The sequence below is a fragment of the Notothenia rossii genome, assembly GCF_949606895.1.
Source record: "Notothenia rossii genome assembly, chromosome: 9".
In the NCBI taxonomy this organism is placed as follows: Eukaryota; Metazoa; Chordata; class Actinopteri; order Perciformes; family Nototheniidae; genus Notothenia; species Notothenia rossii.
In genome coordinates, this window is record NC_136907.1 from 31,073,690 (window position 1) to 31,093,009 (window position 19,320).

General features: G+C 39.6%; 1 protein-coding gene and 2 long non-coding RNA genes across 7 annotated transcripts; all 3 read left to right on the plus strand.

The window, feature by feature from the left end:
- Positions 1-2,262: 2,262 nt before the first annotated feature.
- LOC307019801 lies at positions 2,263-4,803 on the plus strand. Of its 5 annotated transcripts, none has more exons than XR_013802743.1 (6): positions 2,263-2,478; positions 2,869-2,929; positions 3,012-3,123; positions 3,416-3,539; positions 3,683-4,240; positions 4,672-4,803. It is a non-coding gene; the product is annotated as an uncharacterized lncRNA (long non-coding RNA). The 5 variants fall into 5 exon arrangements; XR_013802744.1 differs by having other exon boundaries at positions 3,030-3,123; XR_013802745.1 differs by lacking the exon at positions 3,012-3,123 and having other exon boundaries at positions 2,264-2,478.
- Positions 4,804-11,027: 6,224 nt separating this feature from the next.
- LOC307020460 lies at positions 11,028-11,746 on the plus strand. Its single transcript, XR_013802897.1, has 2 exons — positions 11,028-11,167; positions 11,547-11,746. It is a non-coding gene; the product is annotated as an uncharacterized lncRNA (long non-coding RNA).
- Positions 11,747-13,815: 2,069 nt separating this feature from the next.
- LOC307019852 (E3 SUMO-protein ligase KIAA1586-like) lies at positions 13,816-18,638 on the plus strand (the record flags this gene model as incomplete). The annotated part of the gene is made up of 4 exons (XM_079650955.1): positions 13,816-14,027; positions 15,306-15,401; positions 15,562-16,001; positions 18,561-18,638. Exons 1-4 carry the CDS (start codon positions 13,826-13,828, stop codon positions 18,636-18,638), a joined length of 816 nt encoding a protein of 271 aa, XP_079507081.1. The 5' UTR covers positions 13,816-13,825.
- Positions 18,639-19,320: the final 682 nt, after the last annotated feature.

The following is a 19,320-nucleotide window of genomic DNA, read 5'->3' on the forward strand; positions in this document are numbered from 1 at the left end:
TGGAAGGCCAATCGCTTTTCTTTACCGCTCATCATCTATGCTATCTATCGCTATCTGTATGCTAACTGTATGCTATGTATCTTGCTATCTATCTATCTATCTATCTATCTATCTATCTATCTATCTATCTATCTATCTCTCTCCCTCTCTCTCTCTCTCTATCTCTCTCTCTCTCTCTCTCTCTCTCTCTCTCTCTCTCTCTATCTATCTATCTATTTATCTATCTATCTCTCTCTCTCTATCTATCATATGTATATCGCTAACTCCCCAAACAATTCCACACCGAAGACCGGGAGTACTCGGGCTCACACCCAGCCGACGGAAGTTGATAGACGCCATCTTGTGCAACTAGCCTATCCGACATACGTACACTTCTGATAAGTAATACAACTATGGATTATTTTCCCCCTGAAACCTCTGACTAAATATGTTTATTTTCTGGGCATATGTAGCCCAGTTTTTTCACACATAATTTGCATATAATTGTCTTTTAACCCTTTGATACAGAACATGGGTCAAAAGTGATCCGAGTGAGTTTTAATTGTAATTATCTTTGCAACAAATTGCTTTGATATCTTGTTAAATATAACAGTAGGCCTACATAAAATGTGAACATTACTTGACCATGTCATCCATTACTAGTGAGGGAGATACTTCATGTCTATGTCGAAATCAACCCGGCATCACGGCAAGAAGTAAACATGTGACGATTTACCATGCTGGGAGACGTGAAGATGTCACGATTTCGTCCCTTCAAACGTGACAGTTACACGTTTTTTTAAGTTAGGACACTCTCATAGACCTCCGTTGTAAAAAATGGCGGCGCCTGGTTCCGGGGTATGGACATCGAAATAGTTCCAAATATTGTAATTTGGGCGTTGGACATCATTCACTTACATTACGGCGCGTCGATTAGTTCCAGAGGTAAGTTGCTGAAATGTCGAACTCTTTTGAATTGTCAACTGTCTATATGGTCTCAGAGGCCCTTTATGATGCTTATACTGGTCTTCATTTGTATATGCACAGCGTAATTATCTATATTTTATCTTGGTTGTTACAACCAATTTTGCTAGCATTGCCTGCTAGTTAGCTAGCGCGACTTCGTCAGCTTTGAAGGTAAGATTTCAGTAATGAATCGCTAGCAGCTTATATATCAATGATGCTGGGTAACTAACAAGCAGGATTTAGATTGATTATGTGTTTTTTTTGTTATTCTGGCTTTTATCTGCTGAACCTTACCGTCAGCCATCCTTAGTCGGCTTTTTCTGTATGATATGACTTAACTGCTAGCACTAGTATAAATGAGGTGGCGTTTGTGATAAATATTTCATTTAATATTTAATTGCATTTTGGGATATACTAACATTTCATTATGTGACATGTTGACTGTACTTAGATTTTTTTGTACTGTTCTGTGTTAACTCATCTGTAGCCTACTGTACTAGCCTAGCGCTACTTTTTAATGCTTGATGGCATGCTCGGATAGATTCCTTTGTATTGTAATATACACACTAGTTTAATGATTGTTCTTCAAAGGTATTATTCAGTCTTAAAAAAATAATAGCCTACTGAACAGGCTACTCTACAGCAGTGAATGAAGGATGAGCCTAAAACATGGTCATGCATCCAAAATGTTTATTTTTAACAAAATAAACACTTTTTAAAAAATTATTATTATTTTTTATTCAGCCTCATACAGTATGTCAGCCATGGCTGTTGCTGCTGCTGCTGCTGCTGCTGGCGGAGGTGACAGCGCGCAGTGCATATTGGAACTCTACAGGTGTTGGGACAGAGTTCCTCAGACGAATGGACGAAAATGTGTTTTCCAGGCAGTCTTGAGTGAAGCGGCTTGTGAGAACAAATTTGTGCCCTTGTCTCAACAGGTCATGCTGGACCTTCAGGATTGTTGTTGTGGCCATCACCAGTTCTGTCTGGACTGGTTTCCAGCTGCCCTTGGGACCGATCTTCAGGCCCCGAAACAGATGGGTTTTTTTTGTAAATAGTTGCTTACCCTAACCCTTTTTTGTAAATAGTATTGCTTTTTTATAAATAGTTGCTTTTTTGTAAATAGTTGTTTGTAAATATTTGTAAAATAATATTACATGGGCTTAAATATTTCTCATAATTATTTGTGTGAACATAACAATTATTTGTGTGTAAAACGCCATCCACAAATGCATTTAAAAGATTTGCAAACTCACAAATACATTTGCAGGTGTAAAACGGATCTGCAAATACGCTAAATATTTTCACAAATAAAAAAAAGATCTGTGAATATCTCTTTAACATTTACAACTTTCGATCAGGCCAGCGCCGTATAGACTGAGAGTTACGTCATCTCCGTTCACTCCAATGGACCACTTTTTTACAGCAATGGCGGATCGTGGAGCCTCTCAATCGTTCCCCGGAAGTTAGCGCCAAGGCTAGCAGAGCTGTAGAGTTGCAGCATAATAGACCGTTCGTGACGGACTTTTAAAGGTAAGAAGAAGTTTAAAGATTTATATTGCGGATATTATCAGTACATCTGATTCAAATTAACATGTGTATTAAAGGATGTCAGTGGATTATCCCTAAATTAGTAGTTTTAGGGAACGTTTACAGATAACAGATAAAGCTAGGATTCCGGATCAAGTTAGCAACACACGTTGAACAGCCTTTTAATTGTAAATTCCGTTCTCTTAATGTCATTTCGTCCAACGTTGTTGAATTAGAGAAGAGGGTCTTCTAAAAGGGATTGTATGCGGGGGTGGAGGGAGTTAAATATTAGATAAATATAACTTTGGTGCGTGTAAGAGTGAGTGTTTTTAGCAGAGCCATATTGTGTCCTTGTGATTATGTTGATTATTACCTGTCTGTATAATGTTGCAGCTCAGCTGATTTCGGATTGATGGCAAAGGGAGAGGGACTTAAGTGAGAGTGAAAACACAAGGTAAGTTTAATACTACTGTTTTATATAAGTAAGCATACTAAACATGTATTCTATCACTGTATTATATAAGTAATCTTGTTAGTAACCTACTGTATGGCAGGTGGAGGGGCAGTGATGTTACAGGTGGAGGAGCAAAACTGCAAGACTGCAAACTCACAAGACAGAGAAATCAAAGTTTGTTCTCCAGAGAAGAGGTTGATTTCACTTCATTTATTTCATATTTTCTAAAGATGTGGAAATGGCAACAAAAAAAAACTTGAGAGCTGCAACCAAGACAACTGTAACAACATGAGTAGAGAGCCACCAAGGTTTTTCAAGTCCATCTCTTACTCCATTTTGTCAACCCAAATGTCCAGGTACATGACGGGACACCTTGCTTGTTTTTGTTGTTTGCGCTCCTCTGGCTGGGTGCTGGCAGGTGGAGGGCAGTGATGTTTGCTGTTACACACCAGGCTCAAACTTAACACATTGCATCCTTCTTTGCAGTGTCCTTAATCCTGGAAGGGGAATCTGCAATTCCTGCAGAGTTTTGTAACCCGTTGGTCCGCACGCAAAGCGAATTTTTAAAGCCTTCTTAATTGTCTCATTGCTCCATTTCATCCCCTTTGTGGTGAGTCTGCCTCATGCCTTAAGTTGGTTTTTTTTTGTTTTCTTGAGAGCTACATTTTCCTTCCTGATTTTTCTTAGTGCAGACTTTGTTTTTTTGGTGATTCCTTCTTGGCTCTTTAATTTTCTCTTTAATTTTTTTAATAGATCTGTTTGACTGGCTGCTGGTTCCCTCGTATGCTGACTGGCTGCTGGTTCCCTTGTATGCTGACTGGCTGCTGGTTCCCTCGTATGCTGACTGGCTGCTGGTTCCCTCGTATGCTGACTGGCTGCTGGTTCCCTCGTATGCTGACTGGCTGCTGGTTCCCTTGTATGCTGACTGGCTGCTGGTTCCCTCGTATGCTGACTGGCTGCTGGCTGAGTGGGTGGTGTCCACCCTCCCTGTCTCTCCTCACTAGCCATGTCCTCTCTTTCTTCACCCTCACTTTCCTTTCTCTCAGTCTCCTCATCCCTTCTTCCCTCAATCTTTGAGACTAATGTAAGTAGAAGACATGGCACTGTAGATTTTCGAACATTTAAAATATTATACCACTTAAAAATAAGAAATATGACTTTTGTTACTAAGAGTTCATACTTATTATACCTGTGTCACCTTTCACACTATAGCTGTGATCATGAGCTATGGGCTTTGTAGATACAGGTCCCGGGGTGAATCGTGGTGCAGGGGCCCTTCTCTTTTTGACCACAGGGCGATGCACGAAGATGGTGGGTATAGCCTCTGCTCTCAGCCTAGTCTTGCCCTTTTTTGTCTTGACAAACACATCAAAATGTGCCTGCGGAGTGACTTGAGGTTACTTCACACACAGAACAACTCAGTTTTGTCTGCCCACATACATATTCCATAGTGATTGAATACACAGTATTAGGAAACACTTTATACTTACTGGACATGTTATACTCATTACATACTGTATATAAAATATGACCAAGAATGTGAGACAACTTTATAGAAATTCATATCACATCTGTTACTGATGCCATTTGTCATACTTTGTTAAACTCACAAATAATAAAGTTCCATAACTTCAGTTGGGAACAAAGGCCACACCTTATCTCCCCAAGGCAATTTCCCATCCAATAGGTGTGCTATATAGGTGTGTATAACCCTTTCTCCTGTCTGTTACTCCCTCTTTCAGCACAAGAACCAGAGGGGGATTCAATGGAGCCTGAATACCTGCATTGAGACCCTCACCCTGCACCCTGAGTCTCAGCTCTGTGTTTTTCAAGCCTTTCCCTGTTTTTTGTATTAAACAAAACATTAAGCTTTCCCAATGGTGTGGTTTTCGTTTTGTGAAAAAGTGCAAATGCAGTGTTTGTATATAATATCCTCACATATTTTTTTGCTGTTGGTCGTGAAATTGCTCCTGCTGACTTGAGCAAGCCATTTTTTCCTCCGCTCTGTGTCAGTGGGGAAGCCGTACATTCGTACTCCTTTCTCGGAGCGATTTGAGCATCCCCAGGCAGCACAGCAAACCATGGTGGCGACTAGGAGGCAGCACAGCAAACCAGGACAACACGGAGGAAAAGGCACAGACAAACTGCATGATATGCTATTCAATGTTTATTGAATTCCATGTATTTGCAATGGATGTTCCTAAAACAACACATTTAACATCATCATCATGCTGCTGCTGCTAGTCCTTTGATAGTCACCTGTCGGTCTCCTGTCCTTTCTGAAAGCCATAAAGATGACATTAGTCATTTAGATAACTTGTGTCCTCAATTACCATGGTATTACTGAAACTACCATGAATTTAAGAAAATGGTAGAAATTAATCTAATCTGAATTTTGAAGCATTCCTTTAGATCCCCTCCCTCTAAATATATCAAACATTAGAAAGTGATGCTCCTGACTACCATACAAGTTTAAGAAGATAATATTGGTTTTAAAGAATTCAAAGCTATAAACAGCAACAGGCTCTTTAACCAAGGCATTGTTAGCCTAACATGTAAACTAGTTGTTCACACTAATCCTAATATTATCACTTAATATTAGCAAATTCTATTTTATTTTTTAAAACATATTGATGTAAATACATACACATATCGATTTGTTTTATAAATATTGCAAATCAAAACCTTTATTCACTAATAATTACCAAAAGTCGAAGTTCTATCTCCTGTTATCAATGCATTCACATTGCCTGCCATGAACGTCCGGGGAACGATCCTCGTCTGCATGAACCACGTGACGATAACCGTTTTTGGACTTCCGCTGTCGTAACTCTTCTATCTATACGGCGCTGGATCAGGCATTTGTGAATCCATTTTGTATTTGTCGATCAAAAATGCGCTCAATTCTCTGCTCGCGGATCTCACATTTCTGCTTGTGGATTGTCTTTTTACACACACGGAATTTTTTTACACACACAGAATTTTGAGACATATTTTCCGCCGGTCAACGCTAAAATCTACTCGTGCCACTCGGTTATTTTCGGAAACCACGTGATGGCCTGCTGATGACGACATTTCCGGATGATTTCAAAGTAAGGGCATGATGGTTTGTTTAATGCTCTGTTTTTGTATTATAATGAACAGCGGAACGTTAGATGCATTCTTTATCATCATCATCATCATCATCATCATCATCATCATCATCATCATCATCATCATGTTATAGTGATACAGTTAGTTTGTGTTACTGGTTCAATATAGCATATATCGAGCACTTTCGTTGATGTTGAAGTACAGGCTACAGTCTATACGCCACTTTCGGGTCCGGGGGGAGCTGCTGGCAGCGAAGCAGCCCAGATAAAACTCTTTCTTCATTGTTTGTTGTGTACTATTCAGTCAAGCGGCCGCGGGTCGAAGTTACAAAGCACTTCACATCTTATTAATCGGCCTAATTTTACCTTACCAGTGCAGTAATAAAGTAATCTGTAGAAAAGCACCGTATTTAGGTCAGCCTTCATAGTAAGGCTACATTATATGTTATAATATTCATTGTGTCCTTTCTACTGTATGCATTCCTGTCTATTGCTTTCATTTGTATTTAATGTTATTATGTTTATACTTGTTTCCACACATTTCACAATTTGGGATGAATGAAGTATCTATATAACCCCTTGCCCTTATTCCTCCTAGCTTAGCACTTTCTACTTTTGTTGATATTTTTGTTTTACTTGCTTGAAAGCATTTTGAGCACCAGAAAAAGCACTTTATAAATGTAATGTATTATTATTATTATTATTATTATTATTATTATTATTATTATATATGATATCCATCTATCTATCTATCCATATATCTATCTATCTATCTATCTCTATATCTATCTATCTATCTATCTATCTATCTATCTATCTATCTATCTATCTATCTATCTATCTATCTATCTATCTATCTATCTATCTGTACCTGCAGAGTACAGGACTTAAATACATTGTACATATTATATCAATCCTATAATATTTGTTTCTAACATATCATTTGAAAGTGCTTAAAACAAATGTGGGATATTCATTTGATAAAAGTAATTGACAAAGAAATTAACGATTGTCATATTTTATTATGTAGGATACAGAACTGGACTGTAGTCAAGTAAACTTACTTAATAACACATTCCACATACTTGTTATTTGCGTCAGTGTTTCAATGTTATATTTTATAACCATATAAATTATTAAAACTATTAAAATGCATGCCCTACCGTTGATTGTGCCACTGCCAAGCCCACGCACAGTCAATATAAATATAAGTAATTATATTCTTTCATCTGATTTAACCAAATGCTGTTATAGCTACTGAGTGTTCTAGTTTTTCTCATGCAATAATGCATAACACAAAAACACTGCAGCCAGTAGATGGCGGTAGTACCCTCGGGGCTTAGAGCGCTGCGCCGTTTTGATACAGTGATCGACTTGGGCTTGGCAGACATACCTCGATACAAGAGACCAAGTTTCAAGATGGACAACCCGAATCAACCGAATCAACCCCCTGTGAGTTCCATCTTTTTTAAATATGTTTTATTTTATTTAAGATCCACCGAATGTTTTTTAAATTTCATATTTTAAAAAGGTGTGTAATGTTTAGCATATTTCCCAAATTACTTTTAAGCTAATGCTACCTGGTGAAGGATTATTTGAAGTATTTGAAGTATTAAAGTAACGTGTTATGGCAGGAAAGTTAAATCTGGTATATTCATTTTAATGTCACCTTATATATATTCATGTGTGTTAAATTTGAAGGGACAAAGTATATTTTCCCTCCCCAATATATTGAGGTGAAGTCTTTGTGTTTAGAGAGGGATGCAAGCAGGGGACATCCTAATTTGGGGATAGCTCCAAGACTCTGGAATGTTTCCCTCATAAAAGAAGAGGGTGCGTTACACATGCTTAGGGCAAATGTGTGTGTTTTCATTGCAGTAAATATATGTGCTACATGATTACTGTTCAACTATACCTCTGTTTTTATTATTTCATGTGCGGGTACTAAATGGCTACAAACATTGTAGAGAAATTAGCTTAAACATGTTTTATTACTCTATATGAAATGGAAGCAGCTTTTATGACAGGGACGAGAGAGCTGGGGGAGGGAACATTCTTCTTAAGATTTTCAGCATGTCAATTATGAGGGAAATCTACTTGTTTTCAATAGATGTGTGTGGTTAGTTACTTTGTATTAATAATAACAGTATGTGTAAAGGAGGCTGGAAATATACAATGTGAAACCTTTTATTTGAAGTAGAGATGTGAACAATAGCTCAAATGGCGGGAAGGGCTGTAGGACAAATGAGTGTATTCTCTATATTGGGCCTGTGTGAAGTTTGACTATTTGAAAAGCATCTCTAATACTGCTTAAGAGCATAGGTAATGTGTTCCTCGTTATTATTGATATGAAAGTAATTTACATGTATTACGTATATTTAGCCAACTATAACAACTATATCTTAAAACATACTTTTAACTTGTGTGTGGTAACCTGAGGGGGGAAGATGGACTCAGGGACAAAGGGCCATAAAGGGGATGTGTGTGTGCTGGCTGCAAGATGTGAAATAAGATAAGGAAACTTGTTGTTTAGAGCAGGTTCGTACCAGACACCAAAAGGTATCTGGTCTTCGTCAAGCTGAAAGAGACTTTTTGTTTCCGGGTTTCTTCTGCTGTGTCGCACTGATTGGGAGCGACAGGCCATGTGTTGGTCTCTCCCAATAAGATGATCTCTGGGGGAAAGCACGCACACACCTCCTTCTGTGTTTTTAATATGAAAGCCTGTGTTTTCCTTTGGTTCACGCTCTTGTTTTTGACTGGCCGTTCCTGAGACCTGTCTCACACGGTGGTAGAACCTGAGCCCGGAGTACTCTGCAGAGTGCTTTGTGATTCCTTTGTATTTGTATTGTTACTTAGTATCATTAAAACAAGATTATTGTTTCACTTGCATTCTGGTGTTTCTTAATCCCTTCCTTTTTACGAATTTACCCAGTTTACCAAACGACACGCGGAGACGAGGTTGGTTTTAAACATCCTCCAAATCTCCAACACTGGCCACATGCCTGTTAGCCAACACTAGCTAGCTTAACAGATAACATATTCAATGAAATTCTGAAGTAAAATTCCTTTAATGTTTTTGATAACACTTTAACTATAAATTCCACTTTATGTAATTTTTTTTACGCTTTTTTTACATAAAATATGTCGTTACATGGACATGAATATGGTAATTATGCTTTCTAGGATTTATGTTGTTCTGTCTATTTTTGAGCATGAAGATAACCCAAATATGTTAGTTTGTTGGTCTACAGACATGGGAAGAAACAGTTGTGTGTAACTACATCCAGCACACTTATCTACCTTATTATCCCGCCAACAAGGTATCTGCACAATTACCTAAAAATGCAAGTAGCGACTTAGTAGCTAAGACTAAGAGTCATATTGGTGTACATTTTTAAAGCTAAGCAGCAATAGTAGGTAGGAATACATATTAACAAAACACCTCCTTGAGCCAAGTGACTTAACAAAAATACAAACAATGTGGACCGATGTGAATGACAGTGTTAAAGGACCAGCATAGCCGCTAAGTGAGTTTACGTGATGAGTAAGTTTTTTCCTGTAAAAATCACGGCTCCGACTCAAAAATTATTCAGTAATCAGTACCATGTTCGGATTTAGATTTTAACGAAGTACAGTATTTGAATTCAGTGCATGACATTCAGGATTTTGGGAGATGTGGGTCATCTAAGCTAATTTACAGATGGCCCTTAGCCCAATAGAGATTGCCCTGAAAAATGCGCGCGGACGAAATGGCATGAAGGGTTTGGGGGGCCTCCCCCTAGAAAATTTAGATTTTTGCAGGTCTTAGATGCTGTCTGGTGCATTCTCTCGACTGAATTATAAGATGAACCACCACAATATTATATTGTACAATTTCAATTTTATTCTTCATTTCACTTTTTTTTATATTCTTCAGTTTGTTTGTTCTTGTTTGTGTTTGCTCGCTTGCATGCCCTGCATAGCTATAAGAAATACTTAAGTTGTTGGTCAAGACACTTTCCATCTGATGAAGGCAAATGCCTTCCCAGATGTAAAAAAGTAGAAAACATTACATTCAGTTATAACTGCCAACACAAACACTATTTACACTATTATGGCCCCTGTTAAAAATGTTTTTAATGTTATCTACTGTAAATTGGTCGAACGAATGCCTCCTCATCCGGAAGCTGACCGAGCAGACCCGAGCGCATCCGCGAAGCACACAAAATGGCGACGTCAGAGGTCCCGTTAGCCGGCAACATCTAAATCTCTTCGGTCAAAATAATTTCACTTTAGCGCAATAGAGAACCGCAGTAACGCGTCGTAAAACCCGGAAGTAAGTTAGCATTTTTAGCACTTCCGGTTCCTTCCTCAAAAAGCAATGCATTTTTTCCATAGGGTTTTGGAAAATAGCTCGAAATAAGGTCTGTGGTTGACACAAATTTAAGAGATAAATCACGTTTTGTTCTACGACATTAAATACATCAGTAGTGACCCCACTGGGGATGTTTGAAGAGTTTACGTGTCTGAAAAACGATGGTTGTTACCGAGTGGCTGAATAGGACTACAGAAATTGTCGAGGCCGTTTTATGTCATTACGCCGAACAGGTAAACACTCCCGCTAAGTATGTTTTTTCCCCTGTGTTCTTCTTGAAAGCATATCTTTAGTATCTGTATATCTATATCTGACCATTAGAATCTGCATTTTTGAAATTGTCGTTTTTAACACCGTAGTTTTACAAATTATAGAATAATTAATTACCAGTGTTTTCCAATTTTACTCGGCAGTTCGTTTCGTTAGCTAACGTTAGCTAAAGCTAGCGCTACTAGTTAGCTACGCAATGGTTTGTTGCTTTGCTCCGGGTTGCAGCCACAAGTCTTCGCATGAAACGTGCTTGTTCTATCGTTTCCCGGCCGATGTTTTCCAAAGGGGAGTCTGGATTCGTGTCATGAGGTAAGCTGACGTTACATTTTTGTCCATATCACGGTGAAATGTAAATGATGGGTAGTGACTGTAGGGAGAGTGGGGTAATTTGTGCCAAGGGGCAAGTAGTGCCACCCCTGTTATCTAGAAAACCATAGAAGAAGTTGGTCATGTGACCACATATTTTTGAAGAGGCATCCATTTCAATCATCCTGCAAAGAAGAGAGACACATGGCTTGAGAGGTAAGCACATTTAAGTTCAAAAAACATTTTTTTGCCCTCCATAGTAAAATTTCTATGATCAAGGTTTTTTGATTGCTGTGTTTGAACAATTTAGAGAACTTTGAAAACAGTTCACACATGTTTTAGTGCTTTAGTAAGCTACACCATGAGTCTATACAGTTAGCATGATGCTAGCTCAAACCAGCTGGGGGATGCATTTTTTTCAAAATGGTGGGCTTGGGGTGATTTGTGCCAAAGGGCCTGGGTTAAGTTGTGCCAGTGGCACAACTTACCCAAACTTATGATTATTTACTATATATTACTTTATTGTATTTTATTGTTATTGTACATTGTATTCTTACATTTGATCACTAAAACTATGTGACATTCTTAATTTTAGACCAAAATCCATCATGCCACGCAAATACAAAAGGAAGACAGACAGGGTTTCAACTCCTCTTGAGGAGTTGGAAAGAGCAGTGAAAGAGGTGCAACAGGGGAAGACCATACGTCTTCTTCCCTTGCCAAAAGCCACATAAAGAAAAAAAAAATTGTAAGAAAGAAAGTGAAAACAAGAATCGTGACCGACACACCTGAGAAGATGGAGTTGGAGAAGGCTCACAAAGAAAAAGAAGATAAAAAGGCTGAACAGGAAAAGAAAAAGAATGAAAGAGAGAAGAAAAGGGCTCTGAAAGCTGCAAATCAAACCAAAACCAAGAAAAAAACAGCTGTGTACAGTAGCTCAGAAGAAAGCTCCACCACCAATGATGAGGCAGAAGATGGCCTGGAGAAGACACACAGCAGAGAAAAGGAAAGGGCTGAAAAGAAGAAAAGGAGTGGAAATAAGAAGGGGGCTCTGAAAGGGTCAAAACCAACCAAGCCCAAAAAGAAAGTGCTCTCCAGTAGCTCAGAAGAGAGGGACTTTCCGATTCCACTTAGCGATGCCACTCATTATGAGAGTTCAGATGTCCAGTGATTATGATGATGGTGACAAGGATCTGTCTGCTGGTGACTTTGTCATTGTGAAGTTTGCAGGTAAAAAAATCAAAATCCTATAACTATGTTGGATTGGTGGAGAATGTTGAAGGTTACGAGATCAGTGCAAAGCTTCTGAAGCAAAGTTGTAAGAGGTCTGTTGATGGAAACCCCATCTTCACATTTAGAGAGAATGATGAAGGAGTCATCCCTAGAGGTGATGTGCTCAAGAAACTACCCACACCACAAAAACTTGGTGGTACAGCCAGAAGGGAGTATAAGTCCACATTCCCCCGCAGCATTGACAAGTGAGATGTTCAGTAGTAGGCCGAATCTGTGAAGAGATTCAGATGCAGATGATTTGCAGATGATTAGGTGCTCATTTTGGAATTTTAATTTTGTTCTGAGTATGTGTTCATGTGGCGCTAGGCCTTGTTTAAGCAAATTGGCCACACCACAAAACTTGGTGGTACAGCCAGAAGGGAACAGAAGTTCATATTTCCCTGCAGCATTGGACAAGTAGGATGTTAGGTGTTCATAGGCCTTGTTATAGAAAAGTGGCCTTTGATGTTGTTACAACTTTAAATAAACATTAAATAAATAATTTTGTATTGAATTTGTCTTGCTTTTATATAGCATTATTGTTTGTGAGATTAAAATGATCTGTTTTACTTCAATTATCAATGGCACAATTTACCCCAGTGTATTGTCTCTAATGGCAAAACTTACCCCGCACCGGGGGCAAGTTGTGCCACAAAACCACTTTCTTTTCTAAAGCTATATTTCTCAAACAGTTTATTTAAGATCCGAAGTGATTGTTCCCAGGGATGCACAACATCCTAAACTATATGTACATATTTTAGTTGGAGGCATTACTGTAATCCCCTTGCTTTAAAGGCACTTTAAGTAAACATTGGCACTACTTACCCCACTCTCCCCTATCGCCGTTTTAGAGATGGCGCTGCTGAAAAGACCGCAACATAAGTAAAGATAATGAATACATCCTATTAAAACCTGCGTGGCTTAATTTTTTTATTTCTTCTTCTTTCTTGCAGTGAGGTGAAGCTGACCTTGCACTTGGTGCCAGTAAGGATGTTCCTCACGCAGGCTGAATGTTTCTCCTTCCTTACTGACACAGAAGCCCTTGATTTGCAATGCTTCACTAATTGTCATTTCCCTGGCTCTGTAGGGACACTTTACCTCCAGCACAGCGGAAGACCCTACCAGACCATCTGGAGATGCCCCCAATAATCCTGATAGGGAAAGCCACAAATCTGAGTTGCAGTGGTGAATGCCCTGACGCCCTCACATTCATTCATAGTCCCCCACTGCAGTGGTGTAGTCCAGGGTATACGCAGGTATACGGCGTATACCCACTTATTTTTCAGACAGCATGGCGTATACCCACTTCTCAATCACCGCTGGTGCGCATTATTTAGTAGTGGCTCAATGTAATTTCATAGTACTGTGAAGACTCATGACACAAACCTACTCTGCCTCATATTGGCTAACTCTATGCCTTCGCTGGTTAGATTGGTCAGGTTTTCAGCGCGAGAACTGATGAAAAACCAATCAGAGGCAGAGTAGGGCGGGTCTTAATAAGGGAAAAAAACTGCATATAGACAAATGTTAATTTACTTTCAACTATTTGCCATTACAAAAATGGTATGAACTGTTAGAATGAAGCGAGCCATTCAGACTAAAATGTCCTTTTACAATAAACATCCTTGTGGAACTACATCGGCCAGCAGCTCAGCTACAGATAGTGAGGCTAGAACACCGGAGCTGTTAGCTGATAGCCCTGTTATCATCAGCCCTGACATCAGCCCAACACCTGCGCTCCCTCCGTCCCCCTCATCCGTTGAAGAGGATGCTGACAGGGAAGGAGATGAAGACGACAATAACGGTGGGTCTCACTTCTATATTTTAAGATTTTTGTAACAAATCGTAGCTAGGTAGTCATATATACTAACATAAAAGTAGTAATAGCATTATTTTCGTTAATAGTTGGTTTCAACTTTTAAATGTAGTATTTCTGATTCTAGTGGCGCTAGTTAGCTATTATAGCTTCATGGCAATGAGCACAGCACACCTTAGTGAGACAGAAAGACATTTGGAAAATACATCCATTATTTGCTGCAATCCATATTTATTACTCTGAACTTTATTGTGTCCCTTATGCTAAGTGTCTGCCCCAACTTTATTTTCCCGACATTTACATTTATCTTGTACACAAAATCCATCCCCATACACCAGAGATAGCCTGAAGGCTTTTCAAGAGCATAGCTAGGTACCACGCAATCTGAAGAACGTTAGCGCTTAGCTAACGTTAGCTAACATAATGCTAAGATCATCGTGTGTTTGGTGACGTGACACAGCTATCTGCTTAATTGTAACATTAGCTGTGGCAACTGAAGATTAGTGTTTTGGATTGTCAGCGTTTTCCTGTCAAATGGAGATAAAAAATTAGCTAGCTAGCACTAGCAGCTACATAATTTGAGGTCAAATGTAGCTAGTGCTAATTTATAGGAGACTGCACAATCTGAGGATAGATGTTGGCTGCCAGTGGTCTCTTCTAATTAAAGACAGCCATTTATCCCGCCGATCTACCTCTTTTAGGATTGAATAAAGTCTTATATCTGTGTTACTTTGGCGACTGTTGTTTCAGCCAACAGCTTAAAAATAGCAAGGGCATTTTGACCTTGTGCGACGCACAGCCAGATTCGGGCATAGCGACGCTACGTGGAATCCACGAATTTGGATACATTATGAAAACGGGTACTTTTATTTTGAAGGCAGGATGCGGTAGGAAGTAAAAGACTTATATGACGGTAAAAGTTTAAAAGTGCGTCTTCCTCACGAAAGGAAACGTGCTGTTGTTTACCAAGGACCTGGTTGAAAAGGGCACAAGGTTTGTCTGTGTTTAGGTCTAATTTGTGTGCAACATTGAGTCACGTCATAACGCCTTTTCTTAGAAGAGTTTTCACACTTTGTATTGACACAGCCATGGATAAAGCTACAGCTAGGCCCTGTGTAATTGACTATTTGACTATTTGGGGGCTAAAATGAACAAATCTAATAATGCAGATTATGAAGGTGACAACTTTACACTTTTGAATAGGTTATGGTCATTGTTCCCCTTTTATAGCCTATAATTCAATCACTTTTGTTGTTCTTCCCTTAGACATCAATAATGACTGGCCTGACCTGTGGACTGTCAATCAAAAAGAGGATTTTAAATCCAAGAACCCCTTGTTGGGATCCAAAAACAAAAAACTTGGTAAGTTTAGGTATCTTGTTAGTTTAGGTAGCTTCTGAAACAGTGGACACACATTAATATTGTGTGTGTGTGTGTGTCCTTTTATGTATATGGGAAAAATAGACCATGCACACATACAGCTGTGGATACAGTAGTTACATTGTATGTTTATGCTTCACAGGATGTCTGGTTTGTAGCAGTGTGAACTCCATTGGGATCAACAAGGAGCAAGGTGTATCACTCTCAAGAGAATGGATGAACTTTGAAATTCAAGTGTCTTCTCAGGGAAGTAGAGAAACAAGTCTGTCAGTCTTGAGAAATAAGATCAGGAAACATGCTTTGTCCAAGGCACACTCTCAGGCTGTGAAGGTGGCAGAACAACAAAAAGAATCGGCCATTGAGAATGCAGTGGAGGTTATGACTGAGCCCTACAAGAAGGAAACTGATGCTGTGTTCCGAACAGCCTACCATTTGGCCAAAAAGAACAGACCCTTTTCTGACCATGAGAGCCTCATTGAGCTGCAGGAACTGAATGGTGTTAAGATGGGCTCAATACTTCATTCACGTTACAGTGCAACACAAATCATACAACATGTTGCCAGTGAGATGCAGAGCAAAATTGTGAGTAACATAATAGCATCATCCACGAAGTTAGCTGTCCTTATTGACGAGGCCTCTTCTTTAAGTCACAAACCTGTCATGACAGTTTCTGTAAAAGCGTCAATTGAAGGAGCAAGCCCTGAGTTCATATTCCTTGATCTAGTTGAATTAGACAATCAGAGAGCAGATGGCATAGAACAGGCTTTACTCACCTGTTTAATGAAGGCTGGCTTTATAGAAGAGTGGCTTCTTGAAAACTGGCTAACATTTGTGTCTGATGGAGCCAGTGTCATGCTAGGAAAGAAGTCAGGAGTAGCAACCAGGTTGACCTCGAGATTCCCAAGGCTCTTTGTGTTGCACTGTATGAACCATAGGCTGGAACTAGCTGTGTCAAATGCTGTTGATGAGGTGACGGGTGTCAACCACTTTAAAATATTTATGCAGAAGCTATATTCACTTTATAGTATGTCGAACAAAAATGAGCGTGAACTCAAAGATGCAGCAGCTGAAGTAGGCTCACAACTTCTTCACATTGGCAGAGTTTTAGATGTACGCTGGGTGGACAGTAGCTTTCGTACTGTTCGTGCTGTGTGGACATCCCTGGGAGGTCTTGTGCAGCACTTTAAGAATGCGTCTTCCGATGAGATGAGGTCCACCAAAGAGAAACAAATGTACAGAGGTTTATTATACCGTCTTCAAAGTCCTGAATTTATCTGTGACCTTGGGCTCATGTATGACACTCTCCATGAACTAAGTGTCCTGTCACTGGAGCTTCAAGCTCATTCTATAACTCTCCTCAGAGCAGAGCATCTTCTGAAACGCTCAATCAGAGTGATACAGTCTTTCAAAGAGAGTCCAGGTGAAAAATACTGTGAGGCTTTAGAGGCAAAAGAGGCTGGGGAGTATCGCTCTATAGCTCTAGTAGGAAATGCAAAACTGAAGTCAATCAATCCAGGCCAGTTCTTACAAAGCCTTGTGAACAATCTTGAGCAACGCTTGTCTTTCGAAGATGCGGTCATCAAGGACTTCAGCATCCTTGATCAGAGTAAATGGCCATCAAACCCCAGCATTCGCCATGGTGAAGACCAGGTTAAGCGACTGTGCAAGTGATTTCACTTGTGCACAGACCAAGCACTGAATGGGATGCGAGACCTACTGGAAGAGCCCAATAGTGAGCCCAAGGACCTAAAACCACTCATGAACTGGATGAAGACATTCCCTGTCAGCACAGCAGAGTGTGAGAGGAACTTTAGCCTTATGAACAATATAAGCTCAGACAAAAGGGCTGTACTACTGATCTCAAACATATCAAACTTGATGATGATTAATATCAACGGCCCCCCTACTTCTATGTTTGATCCTCAAAAGTATATGAGGACCTGGTTGAAGAGACACCGTGCTGCCACTTCTATGCGTTCAAGGCAATGCGGTGTGAAAACTCCTGCAGAAAGCAAGTCTGTCTGGAAAATACTGTAATATGAGCACTTACTTAGAAACCCAGCACTGGGTTGAGAGAGTCACTTTGGTTTTCATGGATATGTTGTAAAATGTATATATTTTTGTTCATTGTTAACTATATATTGTTGTTTTGTAACATATCGTTTTGAATTTATTGTTGAATTATTTGAATGATGATATTCAATATTTGTGGTGATATTTATTTATATATATATATATATATATATATATATATATACACTATATTGCCAAAAGTATTGGGTCACCTGCCTTGATGTGCATATGAACTTAAGTGACATCCCATTCTTAATCCATAGGGTTTCATATGACGTCGGTCCACCCTTTGCATCTATAACAGCTTCAACTCTTATGGGAAGGCTTTCCACCAGGTTTAGGAGTGTGTTTATGGAAATATTTGACCATTCTTCCAGAAGCGGCAACTGAAGTTGGATGAAGAGACTGGCTCTCAGGCTGTGCTCCTAATTCATCCCAAGGGTGTTCTATTGGTTTGAGGTCAGGACTCTGTGCAGGCCAGTCAAGTTCATCCACACCAAACTCTGTCATCCATGTCTTTATGGACCTTGCTTTGTGCACTGGTGCACAGTCATGTTGGAACATGAAGGGGCCATTCCCAAACTGTTTTCAAAGTTGGGAGTATGGAATTGTCCAAAATCTCTTGGTTAAATTACCTCACAAATGCGCTTCTGGAAGAATGGTCAAAAATTCCCATAAACACACTCCTAAACCTTGTGGAACGCTCTGCTTATTTATATAACAAATAATTCACTCATGAGAAGGAACGACAGATGTCCCGTAATGTAGTGGAGTAAAAGTAAGATATTTTACTTTGAAATGTAGTGGAGTAAAAGTAAAAAGTCCCCCAAAATGGAAATACTTAAGTAAAGTACAGATACTTCAAAAAAGTACTTAAGTACAGTAACGAATTACATTTACTTTGTTACTGTCCACCACTGTGTGTAAGTAATACTGAGTAACTATACTGGGTTAATATTTTTGGGGTGAACTAAATAGAGTATGTCACTATAAAACAGGGCGATAATCCTTTGCACTATGGGCTGCTTAAAAAAAATTGCAAAACTAAGAGTATACCCACTTCTCCAGGGACCACTACACCACTGCCCCACTGTACAGACAAAACACCATCAAGGGCCTGTTGTTGCCCTCGCACCCTGGCAATAAAGGAAGCAGTCACACGCTTTGACCTCAGGACAGCTCCAAAGTTGCTGGCAGTCAACCTTCCTTTCCTGAACAAATGCCAGTTTGGGTTGGTTCGCTGACCAGTGGTAGCCACCTGAATTGCCCTCTGTTGCTCCTCAGACAATGCCATGCTTGCCACAATTGCCTCAGGTCCCTGATGCCCAACAGACTTGATAATTTCAGGAACAGTAAGTGTTTCCAAGCTGCAGTGTTCCTCTTCTGGCTCGGGGGAGAGAAGCCAAGAAATTCCTGAAAACCTGCCCCGAGTCTGTCCCTCAGCCAGTCACGATCTTCGGAGGTGGGCTCTCTTGTGAGCTTGTTAAATTAGTTATTGGTTTCAACAGTCACATTAAAACAGTTACTAAATCAGCCTATTATCACCTAAAGAACATATCTAGGATTGAAAGACTAATGTCACAGCAGGATTTGGAAAAACGTGTCCATGCTTTTATCTTCAGTAGACTGGACTACTGCAATGGTGTCTTCACAGGTCTCACTAACAAATCTATTAGAAAGCTGCAGCTGGTTCAGAACACCGCTGCTCGAGTCCTCACTAACACTAAGAAAGTGGATCACATCACTCCTGTTCTGAAGTTTTTACTCTGGTTCCTCACTAACACTAAGAAAGTGTATCACATCACTCCTGTTCTGAAGTCTTTACACT